We start from the raw sequence: 22,504 nt of genomic DNA, 5'->3' as shown, positions 1-22,504 counted from the left end.
TCCACTACACTGCTTTCTGCCCCTCTCTGTTTTTCTTTTCTCTATTAGTCTGTCTTGGTTTTCTCTCTCTGACGCCTTCTTTTCCTCGTCCACCGTGTTCTACCTGTTTTCTTTACCTGGCCTTGAGAGCAACCGTTGAATTTTTCTCACTTCTTGCTACGTGGATTTATTTTATGTCCCCCATTCATAGTTTAACTACGTGGTCTTTGATTTTTATTAGTGATCTTGATAGGAAAAAAGTCTCCAGGCCTGATATGAGATTAGGTTGAATGACAGACTGCTCCAGGATTTAATCCAGAAAGATCTTTCTTTTGTTTTTAAAACAAGTTTTTAAAGTTTCTTCTTTTTCCTGGTTTGTCTCTTTTCTTGAAATTTTAACTGAAATAGTTGCTGTGGGAAATTTAAGTTTTATCTATGTGCAGTGCTGAGATTTTGATCGAATTTTAAACCACCTCATCTGTCTTTAAATTAATGGATATACTGAAATATATCAGATACACAAATGAAATCTGACAGCAATCTAAATGCTAAAATGTTTGCTTTGCTTTTAATTCGGTATTATAGGTAACATTCAGATATCCTGGATTGATGATACATCAGCATTTGTTTCCCTCAGCCAGCCTGAACAAGTACAGATTGGTAAGTGTTTTGGACATTTGTTTTGTGTATTAATTAAAAGTGGGAGCTTGCCTACTTCCCAGGCTAAATGCTGTGGGTTCAGTCAGCTGATTCACAGGCATTGCTGCCTGGTTTGTTTTGAGTTTGTCTGTAAAATAAAGGAAGTAATTGATAAGTGTCACGTGTAGATGAGAAAATAAGACAAATATATTGATTCTTTAGACAGACTACATCACGTATTTTTCACTTTTGTTCCTTTCCCACTGCATTTTCTAAAATGATGGGTGTATTTCCTTTGAGAGTTAGAAGTAGCAAATTGAGAGGAATGGGGGACACCATAAAGTGATTCCTGTAATCCTCTGTACTTTTCCTATTTATTTATAAATGTTTGTGATTTATTTATTCCATTAAATTTGTATCAGATACTTGTTTTACAAACTGAAAGATATTTTATTTGCTTTTAAAATAGGATTGTAAAAAGGTGGAACACCACCTCTCTTGTTGGACCCCCAAATAATTTTGATATTAACCACCACAAAATATTCTATTTTCTTAGGAAGAAAAGTTACTGAATAAAATATTGAAGAAAATATGTATTTTAAAGCTACTTATTCAAATAGATTTCAAGTTCCCTGGTGCTTTAATAATGTAAAAAATGTGAAATTTTTAAGTGATATGCTAGTTAATTTTTCTTTTTATTAAGCAAAGTGTCATAGACTAAAACTATGTAATTCTGATAATATATCAAATTTTATCATTACTATTTCAGTAAGTATAGTTATTACTGTATCAGTAATTATAAATGAAAATAACAAAGAAAATTTCTACAGATACACAAATTCATATCAGTATCTTAGGTATTTTTTAAAAAATTATATGACCACTGCAGGAATATATGCTATGTTACGGAGATGAAAAGTTTAGTTCTGGAGTCCTTTTGCTGCACTGACTGTAATTGTGTGACCTTGGGCAAGTTATTTAACCTTGATAAGCTTCTGCTTAGCTCTGTAACCTGAGGATGATGTTACGGGTTTTTTAGGGGTTGTTGTGAGGATTACATGAAATAATTATGTACACAAAGCTTGGCATAGCTTTGAAATTTTATTATGGTTGTTTAATAGTAGATTTCAGTGTGAAATGCACTTCAGGAACTCATGACACCATGAACAGTGTTGGATACAGGGTGTGAATGATACTACTTAAATGTTTTAACGTTTGCTTATTTCTGTGGTCCATTCCCCCACAATGCTTAGAAAGATAGTTTAGATAGACTCTAGAGGGATTGAATTATTTGAGAGCCCAAAGATAACTTCAGTTTGAGGGCAGGGACCCTGAGGTTAAGACTTTAGTGTAGCTGAACAAACCCCAAACAACAACTCCCCACCTAAAGTCTCGTCACACCTCCTCTGCTCCCTCCGTGTCACACTTCAGCCCCCTCCCTGGTCACACTTGGGCCGCACTGAAGCTGTGCAGTGGGAGGGAAGGGGACCGGCAGGCATCGATGTCAGACTGACACGGGAACTAACCTTGCATCCACCACTTGTCAGCCGTGCACCTTTGGGCAAGTTACACAAACTCTAAGCCGCAGGTTCCTCCTTTGAGAGGTGGAGATGATAGTTACTTTGTGGAATGAGATCATGCATACTAACTTCCCAGCAAAGAACCTGGCCCTTCACCAGCAGTGCTTGACAATTGGTAGGTAATTATTAACATATCTGCTTGGCCTCCCGTGCTGTGGGTAGTAAAAATGAGTGTGTGTCCATTTGAAATCCGTAAGACACTAGTGAGTAGTATTTACTTGAAAACACAGGCATAGTTTGTTATTTATGTGGATGGGGTGTCAAAGCTTCTTTCAATGTTCCTATTATACTGTATTTGATGTCCAACAATGACTATTCCTTTACTTATTATTGAAAGATTCTTTCAGTAGTCCAGCAGCGTTTAAGCTCAGTGTTTTATTCAATAATACCTGAAATCAGGGAGCTACGTTTCAGAATCATGTAGCCACAGAAGTACTCTGATTTGCTTGCTTGCCCATCTTCTCCGCCATTGAATCCTCCTGTCGTCCCTGGCACGTATGGTGGCAGGAGTAAATGAGCGTGTGTTTGAACGGCTGATGTGGGAAACAGGCCAAGATCAAATTGTGACCTTTTTTACTTTTTCCTCCTAGATTAAGAAGTTAGGTGACTGTGGTCTTTTGACATACGCAGCTTTACTAGTAACGTCTAATTGTCCACAATAGTCTCTTTTCCTACATAAAAAGACTACTCAACATAAAGACCTGGCCATTTGCGTGTCCTATGCCAGTGACCATAATTTTCTTTGCCAGAAGCCATCTTTTACTCAACCATCCACTCCCTCCAGAGCCCGGCTCCGTCCTGCTTCCCTCCTCTTCTCAGCCTACACATCCGTGCCTCAGGATGTCTTCTCTGGCTCCCTTTGCAGGGGCTCAGACCCTGTTCTCACTGCCAGCCTGGCATCCTTTATTAACATACCTTGCTTGGTTGTCTTCCCAGGCAGACTGTTAACTTTTTGAGTGGAGGGACCATATCTCTTATCTGCCATTATGTTTTCAGTGCTTAGAGTAGTAGTGTCTGACATTAGCAAGTGTATGTTAGTTATTGAGCTAAATAAATGATATTCAGGGTGTTGTGGCTTAGAAATGCCTCTTTGCACGTGATGGGTGCACCGCGCACGTCTCTGGTCTTTTGCTGTGATTTCTGAAATTATACTGATGTTTCTTTGAAAGACAATGTACAGTTTGTTTCCTACAGTGGTAATTTTACTGATGAGAGCGATCCAGGGTATCTAATGTGCTGCAAATCCTATTAATGTTATCTTAAACAAATTATTTATTCATTTCAGCGGAAACAGAGGGCCTGGTAGATCAATAACGTAACATTGGGAAAATCATTAAATGCCTATTTATATAGCAGCTTGTAATGGCTTCTTTGGCTCCATTACAAACTATTTTTGATTTACATTGAAGGAGTTGCTTTTTTTTAACTGACACCTGTCTTTTTCTTTTGCTAGTACTAAGTCTAATCAAGATTTCCTTAAAGCCATTTTCAGCATGAATATGAAAGCTCTTTTTCAGGTACATTAGAATTATTAAAACTCTCCTCCTGAGTGCAATTTAGTTTGATTCCTGTTGCTTTTTGTTTGCTGCTGCTGTGAAGATGAGGGTCCTTGGTGGCTTTGGGGTCTTCAGATAGTGATACCCATACATGCCATGTGTTCATAGTCTCCCTCTCTGGCTCTTCAGGTGAGACAGCACGTGACCAGAATGGGACTTGATGCCATGGAGAGGATCACTTAGCCTCACCATTTGCGGGTTTTTTTCAAAGTACTCAAGTAAGGAGTCAGCTGTAATGGTCACATCTGAATAGCTCAGACATATTTAGGATATTTTTATGTATCTAATGTAGTTTTGTTAAATGGAGAAAAGAGCTCAACAATATTTCAAATGTGGTAGCACTTTCTAGTCATCCCCTCAATATTTAGACATTGTCTTCTTGCATATCCTCAGATATATTATAAGGCAATTATCTCTTCGCCTGTGGAGAAAGATACACTTCTCATTTATTTTGAAAGCTGGAGATTGGAATACACCGTGAATACTACAAGAAAATTTTTTTTGTTTTGTTTTATTAATTGTTAAATAAGCCTTCATTAAATCATTTTTCTTTGTAGTTCTTAACCAGCCGGGCATTCCACCGCGATATTGATGTCATCTGTGATGTTGTGAGGGTAGTAGCCGTCAACGTTGCGGCCCACAGACTGGGCAGTGCCTGGGATCTCTTCAATGGTTCCAGAGAGTTCTCTAGCTAAGGATCGGGGCCACATCTGTCGGGCAGTGTTGACAATCTCATCAAAAGTGATGTTTCCACTGTGCTTAATGCTTTTTGCTTCTTTCTGTCTCTTGGTGGTTCCTTGAGGGCTTTGATGATCAGGGCAGAGGCAGAAGGTGCCACCTCAGTCTGGGCCTGTCTGTTCTGAATGGTCAGTTTCACTGTAATCCGCAGATCCTTCCAGTCACCAGTTGCTTTGGTGATGTCAGCACCAAGCTTTTTTGTAGACAGACCCAGGGGGCTGATCTCGGGGGCCAGGGCAGATGTGGCACTGACTTCCCTACCAGTGCACCTCAGATATATGACTTTGATCTCGTTGGGGTCGAACTTACGCAGCATGGTGGAGGTGGCTGATGTCAGATGAACAGGATTCTGGACAACCAAAGAAAGTTGCACCTTGGCCTCCTCCAAGCCAAAAGGTAGGTGAAAGAGAACATTTTAAAAAGCAAAAATTGATGAAAGCACTTTTAGAAGAAGTAAAAACCTAACGATTAATTTGTAAAGCCAGCCCCATTTCAGGTAGTTACGTAAATTCCCGATAAGCTGCACCGGGCACTTGTTCAGGATGATTTGTTGGGATGCGGGAGATGCTTGGCTTTGCGGCTTCACTTCAGTCCCCAGTATGCATGTGCTTATTATGTTCAATCATCCTTTTAAAAGCACAGCTTTTGATTGTGCTAAACAGATAAATATTAGTGTGGTGATACGACTTTTGAGGTGATTATTCAGCATTGTATTTGCTAAAAGGCTGCTTATAACTTTCAACTTTACCTGTGCTTTTTGTTAGCCTTTTAATGTTTACAGAATCTGTAGTAATAGTTGCTTTAGTTGCTTTTCATTCTTGGTATTGATTTGTGTTCTCTTTTTTCCTTCATCACTCTAGCTGAGGGTTACTCATTTTGTTGATCTTTTCAAATAACCAGCTTTTGGCTCATTTTATTTTTTTCTGTATTGTTTGTGGGTGTCTTTTTTGCTGGTTTCTGCTTTTCTGTTTTCTTTTCCCTTTTATTTGCTTTGGGTTTATTTTGCTCTTCTTTTTCCAGCTTCTTGAGGTAGAATGTTATGTAATTTTTAAAAATTCTGAAGTTTTTTGAGCCTGGCTTCCTATAACTGAGTGGTCAGCCAGTGATTGGTCAAACTTTGTGCTTAAACACCTTGAGCCAGTAAGGCTTCCACCCTTTGCCAACTGGGTGGGGGAACATTCAACATTCAGCATTCAAGCAGTTCACAAGTCTGCCCCATTTTTTCTTTTGGCCGGACCCTCTTTCTCCCGTGTGTTTGCACGAGGCCTCAAGCCCAGCTGACAGTGTGTATGTAGTGTATATACAGCTAAGACTCTCCCAGTCATTGATTTTCACCTCTTTTTGTTTCTATTATAAGCAAGGCTTTAAAGTTATAAATTATCCTCTAAGCGCTGTTTCAAGTGCATCCTACCAATTATACGTTGTGTTTTCATTATCACTAGGTTAGATAAGTTTTCTAATTTCTCCTTTGACCTTGGATTATGTTGTTTAGTTTCCAAGTACTTAGAAATTTCCTCGATTTCTTATTGTTACTAATTTATCATTTCATTCTCTTGTGATTAGGTTTTAGAGATTTTAATATGACTTCAATCCTTTTAAATTTACTGAAATTTGTTTTATAGCCCAGCATAAGATATGATCTTTCTTAACATACTGTGTACACTTGTAAAGAATGTGAATTCTGCAGCATATGGTTTGGTCTGTATCTCTCACTGTTGTTCAGGTATTGTGTTTACTGATGTTTTATTTCATAATTCTATCAGTTTTTGAGAGGGGCTGTTAACATCTCCTATGATTGTGAAATTGTCTGTTTCCCCCTTTAATTTTGTCGTTTTTCACGGCATATATTTTGAGGCTGTGTTACTAGGTGCATGCACATTTATGATTATTTTGTCTTTCTGGTAAATTGATTCCTTTGTCATTATGAAATACCCTTCTTTATCTTTTGTATTACTGTTATTTTTAAGTCAAAGTTGGTATTAATTTGGTCAGCCTATCCTCCTTATATTTTTTATATTTGCCTTGTGTATCCTTTTTCTTCCATTTAGTCTCAACCCATCTGTGTATAAAATAGTCCCTTATAGACAGCATTTAATTGGGTCTTGCTTTCTTCTATCCATTCTGATAACTCTGACTTTTTATTGGAGTATTTAGTCCCATTGACATTTAATGTAATTATTTATATGGTTAGGCCTGTCATTGTAAAATTAGTTTTTTGTTTGTTCTTTCTGTTTTTTTATTCCTTTGTTTTCCCCTTTCCTGCCTTCTTTTAGGTTATTTGAAAAAATTTTAAAGAATTCCATTTTAATTTCTCTGTTTTTAGCATGACCTCTTTGCATTATTTTTTAGTAGCTGCTTTAGAAATTTCAGTATATCTCTATAATGTTTCACAGTCTCCTTAGAGTTCATATTGTACCACTTCACACAGAATGTAGAAACCTTACATCCACATAGGTCCATTTGCTCCAATTCCCGTTGTCTTTCAGGCTGTAGTTGGCAGATGTATTACATGTGCTTTGATTATAAATCCCACAAAGTGGCGTTATAATTTTGCTTTAAGCAGTCATATATATTTTAAGAAATTAAAAGGATAAATTTGTTTTTATTTATCCAGATGTTTTCGCTTAAGCCTGAAGAACTCCCTTCATTGTTTCTTGTAGTGCTGGTGTGCTGGAGGCTGATTCCCTTTAGTTTTTCTTTATCTGAAGATGTCCCTATTTTGCCTTCATTCATGTAGGATATTTTAGCTAGATATAAGTTTACGGTTTTTTCTTTCAGCGTTTTAAAGATGTTACCCTGTCTTCTGGCCTCCGTGGTGTCTGTGGCAAGGCTGCAGTCATTCAGATCATTGTTGCCCTCTATGTGACATGTTGTTTTGCTCTGGTTACTTTAAAGATTTTCCCTTTACCATTGATTTTTCAGCAGTTTGAATGTGAGGTACTTACGCATGGTTTTCTTTGTGATTATCCTATGTAGTTTGACTGAGTTTCTTAAATCTGTAAATTTGTGTCTTTTGCCAGATCTGGGAAGTTTTTAGACATTCTTCTTCTTTTTTTTAATTTTTTTTTTTTTCGTGTTCTATATTCTCTTGCCCCTCCTTTTGGGACTCCAGTTACCTGTATGTAGGAGACTTTTTGATATTGTTCCTGTAGTTCCTGATGCTCTGTTCATTTTTACTTTCCTTTTTTTTCCTCTTCTTCAGATTAGATAATTTCTGTTAACTCACTGACTCTTCTCTCAGTCATCATTACTCTGCTATGAAGCCAGTGAATTTTTAATTTCATATATTGTGTTTTTCAGTTCTGTATTTCCATTTGGTTTATTTTAATCTTTTCTGTTTCTCTTTTGAGATTTCTTGTTTTTCTTTTACTTTGAGCCTATATTCCTTTACCTCATATAGCATGTTTAGAATAGCTTGTTTAAAGTCGTTGTTTAATAATTCCAACGTCTGTGTCATCTAGGTGTTGGTACCTGTTGATCACCATTCTTTTGAAAATGGGTCACATTTTCATGGCTCTTCATATGTTCAATAATTTGGGATTGTTTCCTAGACATTGTGAATGTCCTTTGTGGAGACTTTGGATTCACTTAAATGCCTCAGAAGGGTGTTGAAATTTTTGTTTTAGTTTTAGCAGGCAGTTAACTTAGTTCAAGTACAAACTCCTTCATGCTGGGGTTCAAAAATGGCTCAGATCTTAGCTCAGACTGCCCTCAGTCTGCCACATGCATGGTTAAGGGTTAGCCTGAAATGTGGACTATCTCTGTGCCACATTTCAGGTTCCCATTCTTTGGTTTCCTTTCTTCTGGGATTCCTTCCTCATTCTCTATTGCCCCTGGGTGCCCCTTGCTTCTTCCCTGACTCCTCCTACCAGAAAGACATGGGAGTTTTCTATCAGAGTTTTAGTTGCTCCATGCCCTCTTAACTACACGTCCCCCTTGGGGCAAAGGCGCGAGCGCACACACACTCTCTCTCCCAGGAAATTCACTCTATGCCTGTTTGCTTCCTCCAAGTTTTGACTCCCCTGCAGAGCCTCCCTATTGCTGTTTCTGTTCCAGAGCCCTTAGATACTCGTTTTCAGCGTCTCCCCCAGAACTCACGTTGTCATCGTTGGAAAGGTCTGCCTGTTAGGTGCTTGCTTCTCCACATGGGAGGTGGCATGCCCTTAACCTTTGCTTTTTAATAGTTGCCCTTATAGCATCTGCTTTTGATGCAGAACTTCCTGCCACATTATACCATGCTTGAACTGCCTCTTCTCTGGCTTAATAACATTTTAAGAAAATCTGGTGTTAATACATCAAAAACCTGCTACTTGTCTCCTCTAATCAATTTAAAGTGACTTCAGTTCAGTTCCTTGCAAATACACATGTATACTGATACACAATATCCTGACAATGTATTTGATGTTTTTGCTCCAATTTGTGGTACTTTTCATAGTTGGCTGGTGTGTTACTGTATATTTATTCTTGTCAACGAGGAAATTCACTAAACATTCAGGAAAGAACCAAAAAATAAATGTTTTTCTTTATGTGTCAATTTTCCTAATCTTAAACTTTATGTAAACTTGGCTTACAACAGTTATCTTGAATTATAAATTATAGCAATAAATGAATGAGTTCAACTATGACATGACTTTTTAAAATGAAGATTTAATTACATAAGCTTGTTTTCGAGAGAGGGGACTGATAACTTACTTTAACTTGTGGGTTAAAATGATACATGATTTTTGCCATAAGCACTGAATCCTGAAAACAATGTATTTGTTTTTATACCGGCTTATTCAGTACTTCAGTTTGGCGAAGCAAAATCATTGTTAGTAAGAAGTATGCATGTCTGTATGTTTTGTGTAGGTATCTTCTCATTTGAAAACTTTTAAGGGCAGCCGACTTTCTTCTTTCTCCCCTCTAACTCACTTAATCCACAAAAAGCACCGTGGAAATTTTTAATAGTATTTAAGAACATTCTTGTTTTTCTAATTCCCTGATGTGTTTGATCTTGAGAACTAGCAGTTTTCTACATCTCTGCTATGAAATCTGTGTCATGCGGGTTTATTTAAGACCGTGACAATATCTTGGATTCTTCCTAATTAATGTTCTTTAAGGCATTAACTGGCATGGCAAAAGGGCAGAAAGCCTCCTGACTGCCAGATAAGGCTTCCCACGTCCTTAATATAATTACCAGGGTTAAAGCAGCAATGAGGAAACGAGTCCTGAGGCAGGTAGGATGGAACCAGGAGAAACGCAGTTGTGTGTGCTCTAGAGGCTGAGTCTTCATGTTCTGCTAAACTGCTTGTTGTCCAAAGCACTGGGTTTGATTTTTGTGTCAGGGGCTGTGCTATCCAGATCTAAGACTGTTTGCTTTGTGATGCACTGTCAGAATGCTCAGGAAATCTATCAAATTTGGTTGTAATGTCATTTGTAAAAAAAAATTGCTTTCATTGTGCTTTCCCGCCCCCAATTTTAGAAGTAAATCATATTTATTCTTGAAAATGTGGAAAATATTTGAAAATATAAAAAAGAAAACAGTTCAACCATGGTCTCACAACATAGAAATGAATACTAGTAATATTTTGGTTAGTATTCCCTGCCGTCTGTTTTATTCTATCTAGATGAGTATTTTCTTAACATTTTTAATACTAACTGAGACCTGACTTTAAAAGTGTTTTTGGATCTGCCTTTTTAGTTAACATTATGTCATGAGCATTTCTCATGCCATTTCACATTTTTCTAGAAGAATTTTCTTTTAATGGATGCATTATATTTCATTGTACAGATACGTATAATGTATTTAACTGTATCCCTTTTGGATATCTACATTGTATCCAGATTTTTACTATTTTAAATGAATTCTTTAGTGAGCATTTTTGTACCTTAGTCTTTGTTTATATCTCTGATTATGTTCTTAAAATAAATTCTGAAGATGTGAAATCCTTAGGTCCATAATGATGATCTAAAAAAAAACCTAAAACAACTCAATTATTTCTCTTATTAAGCATTGATAATTTTTATTAATGTAAAAAATTTTAAGTACCAAAAAATTAAAAATTTGTGTAGTGCCCATCTCTTTATTAACAAAGATAATTGCAATAATATTTGAGATTTACTTTTCAAATATATATAATACTTAAGTATATATTTCATAATATTTTATAATTTACATATTGTTTTACCATGTGTTCTTTTGACTTAACAGTACTTCATGTCTGTATAATAAACTCTCCCTTTGCCTTTTTTTGAGTGTAATTGAATAGCATTTCATCATATAAATGTATCATCATTTACTTAACCAATTCTTAATTTAAACAATTTTAGGACTCCTGACTTCTATTTCAAAATAAGCTTTTGTTTATTCTTTGGCTTGAGCTTTAGAAGCATTCTGTTAGGGTCACTCAGAAAGCCCATTGGGATTTTTCACTGCTATTTTAACAAATTAATTCCATTGACATCTTTATTTATTTATTTTAAATTTATTTATTTATTTATTTATTTATTTATTTATTTAAATTGAAGTACGGTCAGTTACCATGTGTCAGTCTCTGGTGTACAGCGCAATATCCCAGTCATGCATATACACGCATATATTCGTTTACATATTTTTTCCCATTAGAAATTATTACAAAGTACTGAACATAGGTCCCTGTGCTATACAGAAGAAACTTTTTTTTTTAAATCTATTTTTGTATATAGTGGCTAACATTTGTAAATCTCAAACTCTCAAATTTATCCCTTCCCACCTCCTTTCCCTTGTAACCATAAGATTGTCAACTAAGTCTGTGAGTCTGTTTCTGTTTTGTAGATGAATTCATAGTGTCCTTTTTTTTTTTTTTAGATTCCACGTATGAGTGATATCTTGTGGTATTTTTGTTTCTCTTTCTGACTTACTTCACTTAGAATGACATTCTCCAGGTCCATCCATGTTGCTGCAAATAGTATTAGTTTATTCTTTTTATGGCTAAGTAGTATTCCTTTGTATAAATATACCACAACTTCTTTATCCAGTCATCTGTTGATGGACATTTAGGTTGCTTCCATGTCTTGGCTATTGTATATAATGCTGCTATGAACACTAGGGTGCATGTGTCTTTTTCACATCAGAGTTCCCTCTGGATATATGCCCAGAGGTGGGATTACTGGATCATATATTATTTCTATTTTTAGTTTTTTGAGGAATCTCCATACCGCTTTCTATTTAATGGCTGCACCAAACTACATTTCCACCAACAGCATAGGAGGGTTACCTTTTCTCCACACCCTCTCCAGCATTTATTGTTCATGGACTTTTGAATGATGGCCATTCTGACTGGTGTGAGGTGATACCTCATTGTAGTTTTGATTTGCACTTCTCTGGTAATCAGTGATATTGAGCAGACATCTTGATTTAGACACATTCAGTTTCTGACCAAAAGTATGTATCTTTTCATTTACTTAGCTAATTTTGAATGTGATTGTATGTGTCTTGTTCTTGTTGTTTTTATCATACATACTTTGCAAGGTTATATGCAGAATAACTTAGAAAGCAGGTTCCATTGATCCTGATTTAGTACTACGGCCATTAAAGTTAGCTCTCAGGGGGTGGTTTAGGATGCTGGTGGTTTTAGAAAATTTAAAGCAGTGAGATCAATCTGCCTGATTGTTCTTAGGCCACGGAAAGATCAAGTTTGAGAACTCAACAGGTACGTTGTCTCAGATCTTATTCCTGAGGCTTCACATGCCATTTGTTGTTTTGTCACCAGAAGAAATGAACTGGTTGATCATGTGTTAGTCTTTACATGTGAACAGTGTTTTCTCACTTGTGATTCCTGTTGTCTTAAAACCTTACTATTTTCAAAAAAAATGAAATAGATTTGATTTTAGCAAATTCGACATACCACAAGTGAAATAAATGCTTTTGGACCCCTTTAATGGCTATTTCAGAATATTATTTTGTTATTAAAAATGTTACCAGTGACTCTCGGGGTGATGAAATTGCAGGTAGATTTTTACTTTCTTGTGTTTTTTTCTATTTTCTGAGTTTTCTGTGGGACAGGTATTATCTATGTACTAAGTATTTAAGACTAAAAGAGTACTCCTTGCTTTTTTATATGTGTGGGAGCACAGCAAAAGGAAACTTACTGCTTCTGAAATTCTTAGATGGCTGGCATGTGGTTGACTGTAGTTATTTTATGGTATCTTTTTTTTAATCATGGAAATTTGTGGAATTAGTTTTTCTGAATTTTCTTTCTTCAACTTTTAGATTTAAATCTGCTATTCTGGAAAGGTGAATGTGAAACATTTTTGATTTGTGATGTTTGTTGACAATATTTCCACTGCTGAGTATTTTTACAACTTGTCTTTTTTGTTTATCTTGGAAAGAAGCCCAGATACCATTTTAGTGGCAGGGTGAATGTCACTTCATTACGTTTAGCAAAAATGCCAGAAAATGCTAGGCCATTGTAGTGTTAACTAACTTGTAATTGATGATGGTGTTGTCCCTTGCACTTCAGACTAGGGTTTTACCTTAACTTCTACACTGCACGTTAACATATCTAGATATTCATGAGTGTTTTTCAGGTTGCATGATTATAAAAAGCAAGTATGCTTAAAATAATTGTATAGTAATAAGGCTTTATATTATATTGTCAAACTAGTAGGAATGTCTTTTGTTCTATCTCAATGTGAATTGGAGCAGTGTGGGGAACTTCACAGAGATTTATTTTTTAATTGCTTCAAAGGCCAAGGAGCAAACTGCTACTGTATTGAGGACAGGAACATACAAAAGGCACCAGCATATGAAAATAAAACTTTGGAACTGAGATTTTTTTTCTCTCACAAATCCTTTATTTTTATTATAATTGAAAGGGAAGGGAGATAAATTATTATAGTATATCATTAGCAAAAAAGCATGAGCTACTTATAGGACATTACTAATTTTAGTAATTGTTAATTCCCAAAGTATGAATTGCCTTTGTCACATTTAGGTGTGTGTTTTTGTAACTATATTTTCAGATGGAGTGTAAGCCTTACTGATATATCACTGTATATTGCTAGATACCTTATATATGTTATAAAGAACAAAACTATGTTCTTTATAGTAACAACAGAGAAGAGAATAATTATGAAGTTATTTTGCAAGGTTTTTTTAAAAAGATGGTTTTCATTTGAAAGCTGCAGTGTTAATCTTTTCATAAATATTTGCCTGTCTACTGTTGAACTGAGGGACTGAATTTATATGGGGAATAGAAATGAAACAATAATAGTTTCTACACTCAAGGAATTCACGGTCTGGTGATGCAGATGAGTATCTTGACAATTAGTGCGTCAGTGCATGCTGGGTGCTGTGATAAGATACATTGCTAGGGGACAGGGAACACGTCCAGATGGCATGGAGATGGAGAAGAGGGTCAATAGGGAAGCCTTCTTGGAGTAGGTGATGCCTGTGCTGATCCTAATAATAAGTTGGAGTTAGCCTAATAAAAGAAACCTGAGAAAGCTCTGGTAAAGAGTGGGACCAGTGCATCCTTTGGTATGCCTGGAACAGGTGGTTCGTGTGGTGGAGAGGAAGTTAGGAGGTGGAAACACAGAATTTGTGTGTTAAAAATAAGAGTTTGAATCTTATCCCTTATACAGACCTTCTATAATGTTGATCTGAGGTATTCTTTTAAGTCAAGTTTTAAAATATTGCGTCTAACTGGTTTTTGTTTAAGCCTGGGGCTTTCAAAGGAATTTCCAGGTCGACTTGGAGCTGCTCTTGTAAAGCCTGATTGTTGTCAGAGAGCCCCAATAGGCACTCTTCCATGTGTGTATGGTGGCATTATAGCACAGGATCAAAAATAGGTGGACATTAAGCATTGTATTAATCTTTAAATGTCTAGAAAGTTGGTCTTTGTATTTACTCTGTTTGATAGCCTTCTCTGAGAGTCTGAGGCCAAACTGAATTTATCTGGGAATGTGCCACATCTGTAAATGCTACACAAAATAATAAATGGGCCATTGGCTTCCAAGAATTGGTGACAGTGCACTTCAGGTCCTGATTTAGAGTTCATGAAAATTACTCCTCGACAAGATTGCAGAAAAAGAAATCCTACTTGATGGACTTATCTTTTGACAAAAATTTAAGTGTTGTTTACACAAATGATAACTGGAGTCAAGATAGGGAGTGAAGAATTGAATGAATGAATGAATGAATACAGATGGCAAGTGTTTTGTTTTCAGAGGAAGGGGCAATGACTTACCTAATGCTTCTTGTATAATGTGAAATTGTCCCACCCAGCAGACTTGACTTCTTGAAGTGAGGACTCTGTCTTTGTCATTATTTTACAATCCTTGGTATTTGGGACAATAATGGAATGATTTGGGGAGCTTTGAGAGGGGCCTTATGGGGTCCTTGAGAGAGGGCTGACTCTTGAGTTAGCAGAGAAGAGAAAGGATCTTGCCAGCAGAGCCGATGTAGGAAGGAAGTTGGATGTTTATGACAGGATTCATCAACCTGGCTCACCCTCTCAGTGGGCTATGAAATCATTTTAGCGAGTAGATGTGACGAGCATTTTTATAAAAGAAAAAAGTTAGAAAATTTCAGAGTGAGTCCCATATGATAAAGATAGGTTTGCTTTTTTTAATGTAACTTTTTTCAGGTATCAATCTGTGCTTGCAGGTATTCATGTGTGTGTATTGTGTTGTAATAAAAATGTATTGTTGTAGGTCACAATAAAAAAGTTTGAATTCAGGTGGTTCAGGAGACAACATTTTCATGTGATGGAGGGTTTTCTCACAGAGCACTGTGGCAGGTGTTAGTGGTGGCGGAGGAACTAAAGGTAACTCTGACAAAGAGCTCCATCTTCAAGTGCATCCTGTCTCTAGACCGGTCTGGGGCTGGGGATTCGTGTGGACAGCATCTGGGAGGAATGTTCATTCCTTCACCCTTACATCTCCATGGGCCAGAAGGAGACTTCCATGCTTCTCACCAAGAGGAATATTGAGACTAAAGCATCTGACCGACCCCCTCCCTTCCCCTGGCTTGGTCCTCATGAAAGGAGGCCATTGATATACCTGATGGGTGAAATGAGGAAGAGACCAACACCCAAGGGACTTTTTAACCAGTGGGTGAGATCACTGCATTCACTGAAGAAGGCAGACCTGGAAAACCAGCTGCTGGGGTCTGTTCCTAATCTAGAGATTAGGACATAGTTTAAATTTCAGAGGCTCCTAGTGGCTGTCAGATCTTTTCACTGATGGGAGTTTCCTGGTCTGGATTTCTGTAGGGGAGGCACTGGCTATAACAGGAAACCCTGCTCGGACCTCAGGCTCAAGATCCATCTCCAACACAATCTGCTAATGAGTCTTACACTTCGGGGGAACATAAGATGATACTAAGTTACTGTCAGTTCCGCCATCTGTCCCACAGCTTGTTAGAGCCCATGAGAGGATGATGCTCCCTCACTGCCAGCCGGTCCTAGTGGGAGGTACGACTGGAAAGGGTCAGATTCTAAGGGCCTTGATTGCTGCCCCATCAAATTTCAACTTTGTGTGAGAGCAGCAGAGAATCTTTTTGTGCTCCCAGAGGGGTGTGGGCGTGAATGATGACTTGATAAGGAATTTCTTTCGGAAGGCATGATGGGTTCTGCAATGTGGGGTTGCTGGAGAGGCTGGGCGTGGCTGCAGTGTTTCCAAAAGCAGCACAGCGACCAGTAGTGAACCACGGGTAAAATTTTTTCTATTCCGTGGTTGGTCCATGAGGGTGTTTATTTACTACTGACATCATTTGGATTTTGCAGAAACTAAATTTTCTTGTTTGCCACTCTTCTGGGTTACCAAACTGTTGAAGTGCTTTTTAACTCCAGGTGTGACTTTCTCTGTCTTTATTCCGTTTCACCAACCAGAAGATGGTGCTGTCGTGCTGATAGCTAGTCCACCTTTCCATCTTCAAGTGAAACTTGTCAGCCAAATGCTTATTCATGCTAAGTAATGTGGACAGCTAGAGCATGCCGGCTCCACGCTGTAACCCCTCTGCAGTATTAGGCAGCATGGAGCATTCGTGGGATCAAATCTTCAGAGTCTGGAGCTAGGGGATCCTGTTACTAGGGCCTCTGTTAGGTGCTTGCTCAGAGCCACCATTGTGCTCAGAGTAGAGTGACATTTTCCTAGGAGTCACGCTGAAGACCCCATTCGCTGTTTGATCTGTGTGCAGTCTTCCATGATTTGGTTTGAAGACTTATGAAATATGGAGATGAGAGAAGTTTCCACAGAGAGAAAATGTTTTTCCCTCTTTTGGGAAAAGAGCTAAGTACCTAGAGGAAAATTCATGATTTAAGTTTATCAGATATACTGTGCTCAGTTCAGTGTTTCATTGGATACTCAATTAGTTGAATAAGCCCGGCAACCTCACAACTTATTTTAACCTTTTGAAAGAAATCCAGATAGTATGAGGGACTTGGAGTAAAATTGGCTGTGTGATCTTGGGTGCTTGACTTAACTTCTCTGAGCCCTCAGCTGTAAAATGCACTTTTCAGGGCTTGGAAGAATTGATGGAGGTAATAAAGGTGTAATGTTCTCGCTCAGTGCCTGGCACTAGCTGCTTAGTAAATGTTCACTTCTTGCCGTCCCACCTCCATTCAGAAATCCAGACATTAAAATAATATTATCAAATGGATTTTATAAAAAGTGTACATGAAGCTCTTGGTGTTTGTGTACTCAGCTTGCGGAATAACTTGTCCCTCAGATAGGACCGTGTTTGTCACTGTGTAAGTGCCCTTCAGTTAAGTCTTCTCCCAGCTTTCCCTTTTCGGCAGAAGACCAAAACTGCTGCCAGAGTGATCTTTAGTTGTCCGTCCTTTTCTTTCCCGTGGCTTCCTCTGTTGCTGTTCTAATTCATCTCTTACCGGTTGCAGTCAGGGGTCTCCCTCAGAGCCTATTCAGGGGTCCCACTGCACCAGTTACTGGTGCATCTTCCTGTTACAGAGGTCAGCTTTTGAGTAGGTTTACAAGTTACACAGGATTCTACAAACACAGAAGTTTCTAAGATTGCCATAAGGTTGGTGTATGGATTTATTCCCGGAGTCAGCTTGGGAAGTTGGTTTGGGCATGGTCTTAAAAGTACAGTCAGTCCTCATTATGCACAGATTCTGTGTTTGTGAATTCACCTACTCGTTAAAATTTTTTTGTAACCTCAAAATCAGCACTCAGGGAGCTTCTGTGGTCACTTGAAGACATGCGCAGAGTGGTGGAAATGTGAGTCTCCCGATGCTCACGGTCCCCAGTTGAGGTTGAACCAGGCGATGCTCGGCTGTCTGGTTGCCGCTCCTTCTGTAAACAAGGGTCCTTTCACAGCCTATTTATTGCCACGGCTTTCACATTTTTGTGCTTTCTGTTGGCAGTTTTGCCGTTTGAAATGGCCTCACCAGTGTGGGGCCAAAGTGCTGTGTTCCGCAGCACAAGATTGATGTGCCTTATGGAGAAAATGCGTTAGAGAAGCTTGTTTCAGGCACAAGCTACAGTGAATCAGCAATGTACGTGAAATAAGGTGTCTTTAAACAGAAGCACACATGAAACAAGATTGTGTATTGATTGGTTTAAGACATTATTGCGGCCAGAGGCTCGCAGGAACCTAGCCCTGCTCCCCTCCTAGGAGCAGCGCTTCAGCGTTGGAGGAGATGTTATAAAGCATCGTAACTACCACCAGCAAAGAGACTTGAGACTCAGCTCTTGGTTACTTTCCGCTTCCTTTCTCCTCCACAGTATTTGACCCAGAGCCCTTAGGGAGAAGGATTTCTGGGCCGCCTAATTTTTATTTGTTTCTCAAGGAGAGCTGCAGGCAAGTTGTTCTGGCTCTCACCCAATAAGGACACAGTAACAAAAATGGGCTCACCTGGGCGGCCCGTGCAGTAACTGGCATGGTGACCTTGGACTCCCCCAGGTGCTGGATAATTAGGCAGATGAAGACCTGGGATCTTCATCCGGTGAAGTGGGTGCCACGAGTCCTCTCCTCAGTTTATTGTGCCTTTGGTCATTTTTTCTTACTATAGCTGTATAGCTAAAGGACGAGGTTAAATTTGGTTATATGCTGAACCATCTGTTCTGTGCCTGTAATTCCTACAACTGTTGAATTTGACTTTCATCGAAGATGATATTGTCTTTATTTATTTATTTTTTTCTTGATACCTTATTTCTGCAGATGAATCCTCTCATTAAGGACTTCCACCTTAACTGTTCTGTTGTAGAGTGAGGTTTGAGAAAGTCTGGGGTGTGTGGCTCACTTTGCCCTTGCCCTTCCTTTCAGCAGAATTGAACTTGCATGTTAGTCCCTTTATAAAGGAAGAGGTCTAAAATAGGAGAAGAGTAAAAAGCAGTGGAAGAGTCACTTAATTCCTTGGGCAGTTACTTGGAGAAAGTAACATGTAGCAGATCTGGTTGAAAGGGGGCTTGCTGTTGCATTATGCAGTCTTTTTTTTCACCTCTGTACACATAACACACAGTACAGTCTTGCCCTAGTGGAGTCTACAGTTAAGCAAAGTGTCACTTTTAGGGCTGTTAGGCTAATCAGATCCTTGGATTCACTGAGCAGCTCTGACCTGTCCTTTGGCCCTGTAACAGCTGGGCAACAGGACAGGATGCAGTAGATGTGGCGGACAGACTGAGCAGGATGTCCTGTGCCCCAGCAGATTGCACCACTGGCATGTCGCTGCCTTCACGCACCTGCCTGGGCACTAGTTACACAGACACGCCTGCTCTGACTGTCGTGTGAATGGGGTGTACGTGCACCCTGCCTCAGTCTGAGGATGACTGACGCCCCGCCTGGCCGTCTCAAAGGCCTTATCCATTCTGTGACTGGGGCGTTGATGGGACTGCATCAGTACTGAGTACTGAAACTGACAGGTCTTGGACAACGTCAAAGATGGCTTCCTGCATTTTCCAGGCACATCCTTATCTTTCAGATGGGCAGGGGTCATCTGTTTCATTTCTTGGCAGAGAAGAACCTTCATCTATTGGTGCATTTACTTCCTCATCTGTAGAGGGTCACATTTAATAAGAGTGGCATAGATACTTAATCTGCATGTTTTTCTCAGAGATCTTCCAACTGAAATTCCATAGTGAGATTATCTGTAAGTATTCTGGTTAATTTCAGACAAGCAGAAACAAGGAAATAACTTCATTTAAGACCTCCATGTGCGTGCTTTTTTTTTTTTTTTAAGTAGTAGTGGTTGTATTTGTTCTGGAAAATATCTATCTTAGACTGTTTTAAAGTCTGTTATTGCCAGGGGTGGGGGTAGTGGAGGGATAAAATGGGAGTTTGGGATTTGCAGATACTATATATAAAATAGACAAACAACAAAGTCCTTATGTGTAGGGGAACTATATTCAATACTGTGGAATAACTTATAATGAAAAAGAATATGAAAAGGAATATATATATGTATAACTGAACCACTCACTATGCAGTATACCAGAAACTAAGACAACATTATAAGCTGATTATACTTCAATATAAAAAAAATCTGTTATTGTTTAAATTCTTTTTCTTTTTTATTCATGAAATTACTGAGAACTAATTGAGGAAGGACCTTCCTTCCTCCCCACTACATGTACTGTGTTGGGCTATTTTTAAAGGAGACATTCTTTTTTTATTTCTTTTTTTAAATTTATTTTTTCATTTAAGTATAGTTGATTTACAATGTTGCCTTAGTTTCAGATGTACAGCAAAGTGATTCAGTTATGCGTATATATATAAATATTTTTCAGGTTCTTTTACATTATAGATTATTACAAGATATTGAGTATAGTTCCTTGTGCTATACAGTAGGCCTCTGTTGATTATCTGTTTTATATATGTTAATCCCAGACTCCTAATTTATCCCTCCCCCACTTTCCCCTTTCGTAACCATAAATTTGTTTTCTATGTCTGTGAGTCTGTTTTTGTTTTGCAAGTAAGTTCATTTGTATCATTTTTTTCAGCTTCTGCATGTAAGTGATATCATGTTATTTGTCTTTGTCTGACTTACTTCATTTAGTATGACAATCTCTAGGTCCATCTATGTTCCTGCATATGGCATTATTTCCTTTTTCCTCTGTGTGTGTGTGTGTGTGTGTGTGTGTGTACACATAAACACCTCACATCTTCTTCATCCATTCACCTGTCAATGGGCATTTAGGTTGCTTTCCATGTCTCTGCTGTAAATAGTACTGCTATGAACAGGAGAGATTCATTTTGAGGTAGAAATGAAGTAAGAGTTTCAGTTTTTACATATTTGTATGAAATACTACTATGATGTCTGGTAACTGAAAGATTTAATGGATCTAAATGAGGCAAGATACGCATAAAAACCACAGGGCAGGATCTGAAGGGCACCAATGGCTGTATTTTGTTGATGTTAACTCCTTAGAGGAATGTTTACAAGTAGTTGATATCCATCTTTAATATTGATACAGAAACACTTTAGCAGACTACTGTTTGGAAAATTGTATGTAAGTGGAGATAAAATCTTTTTAGTATTTTAAGTAAATTTAAAGACTTCACTCTAAATCTTCGTTAGATTTCTAATTTGAGTAAAGGGAACGTTTTCCCTCCTAGCCTGGTCCTTCCTCTACCTCTTAAATGCTCTCAAGCATTTTAAAAAGTGATTGGTAGAGCTTGATCTTTGTCTCCTTATCTTGATAACTCAAATACTCCTAATGCTGGAGTTTAGCAGCAGCAGTGAACAGCTGCCCCTAGGAGTGAAGATCTTTTTTTCATAATTCATGTTTGAACAAGAAAGTGTACCTGGTAATGAATCTCGATGATCTAAGCTGCTAGTGATGGACCAAGGGTATGATAATATACTGGCTTGCCTTCAGGCCCCAGCTCTTCTTTGAGAGCTTACTGATAAGGAGAAACAAAACGAAACAAAGAATTCATAACTAGGGAGTTGCCTTGGGAAAACAACAGCTCATGTTTTCAGTGTCTCAGGCTAAGATAAAAGAGAATTTAAATAAAACTCAGAGGTTAGAATCAGCTACTGTGTTGTTTCTGGGCTCCTGAATGACTTAGTCCTTTAATGTAATCATTGCGTCACTCCCAGGAGATACACAGAGCCACACAGATTTTGTTTTGTCATGGGCTTAGCTACTTCTCTGTCTTTTAAACTGTGTCATAATCATTCCGTGTTCTCTAGAAATGTATCGTGTTTCCTAAGTCAGTTCACTCTCTACATATACAATATTAATTTTAGATTAGTAGGAGGGTAGATTCTCTGGGCTCAGAAAGTGGAGATGATTCTAATTTGTACCCCATGGAGTTTCTGGTTTTATTGGTCCATGCTAGAGAATGTGGTTAAGATAGTCCATGATATTTGTTGTCTTGCTTTGTGACCTGGTCAGTTTTTATAAATATTCCAAGTGTGTTTGAAAGGAAAGTATAGTTTTCTAATTGTGGAGTGTGGAGTTCCATATGTCCAGGAGATCAAGTTTGCTAAATACATGGTTCTAATCTTTTATTTACTGAACAATTATTTTTGTTGACTTGATCTATAAGTTTACAATTGGGTTTTTTTTGTTTGTTTGTTTTGTTTTGTTTGGCCATCCTGTGCAGCACTGGTGGATATGTAGGTGTGGCCTAGCCCAGGGACTGTGGGATTATTTTTTTTTAACTCTTACTATGGTTTTTAAATTGGTGGGTTTTTCCTTATAATTCTGTCAGTTTTTGTTTTCGGACAAGTTAGTTGTTCTAATTAGTGGTTTGTTGTTATTTTTGCCCTGAATTCAATTTTGTCTGATATAACCTAATTAGACCAAAATTTTCCCTTTTTGGTTAGTATTTGCCTCATATATTTTCCAGCCTCTTACTTTCAACCTTACTAGGTTGCTTTAGATACGTCTTTTGTGAATAGCAAATAGGTGTAAATTCACTTTTCTGCAGTCAGAACATCTCTGTCTTTTAAATGGTGAATTTGGTCAATTTATCTTTCCTAGTCACCATGCTGCTACTTTTTTTCTTAACACCCACATGTGGAGCAGGCTTGAGGTGTGATTTCTCTTACAGTCTTTTCTCTTCCCACCCATGGCCTTAGG

The 22,504-nt window shown here is 38.0% G+C and overlaps 1 protein-coding gene and 1 pseudogene across 4 annotated transcripts in view; one reads left to right on the top strand and one right to left on the bottom strand.

The window, feature by feature from the left end:
- PARN (poly(A)-specific ribonuclease) overlaps window positions 1-22,504 on the top strand; it is a 148,472-nt gene that overhangs the window by 57,937 nt on the left and 68,031 nt on the right. For all 4 annotated transcript variants that reach the window (XM_010982874.3, XM_064478467.1, XM_010982873.3 and 1 more), the window contains one exon: window positions 565-639. In XM_010982874.3, the coding sequence (XP_010981176.1) occupies window positions 565-639 (75 nt within the window). The remainder of the gene's footprint in view (window positions 1-564; window positions 640-22,504) is intronic.
- LOC105091391 (large ribosomal subunit protein uL11-like) lies at window positions 4,149-4,913 on the bottom strand (annotated as a pseudogene).

The sequence above is a fragment of the Camelus dromedarius genome, chromosome 24 (genome assembly GCF_036321535.1).
Source record: "Camelus dromedarius isolate mCamDro1 chromosome 24, mCamDro1.pat, whole genome shotgun sequence".
NCBI lineage: Eukaryota > Metazoa > Chordata > Mammalia > Artiodactyla > Camelidae > Camelus > Camelus dromedarius.
Note: the sequence above shows the minus strand (reverse complement) of the source record. Positions and strands in the feature narration are given on the sequence as shown.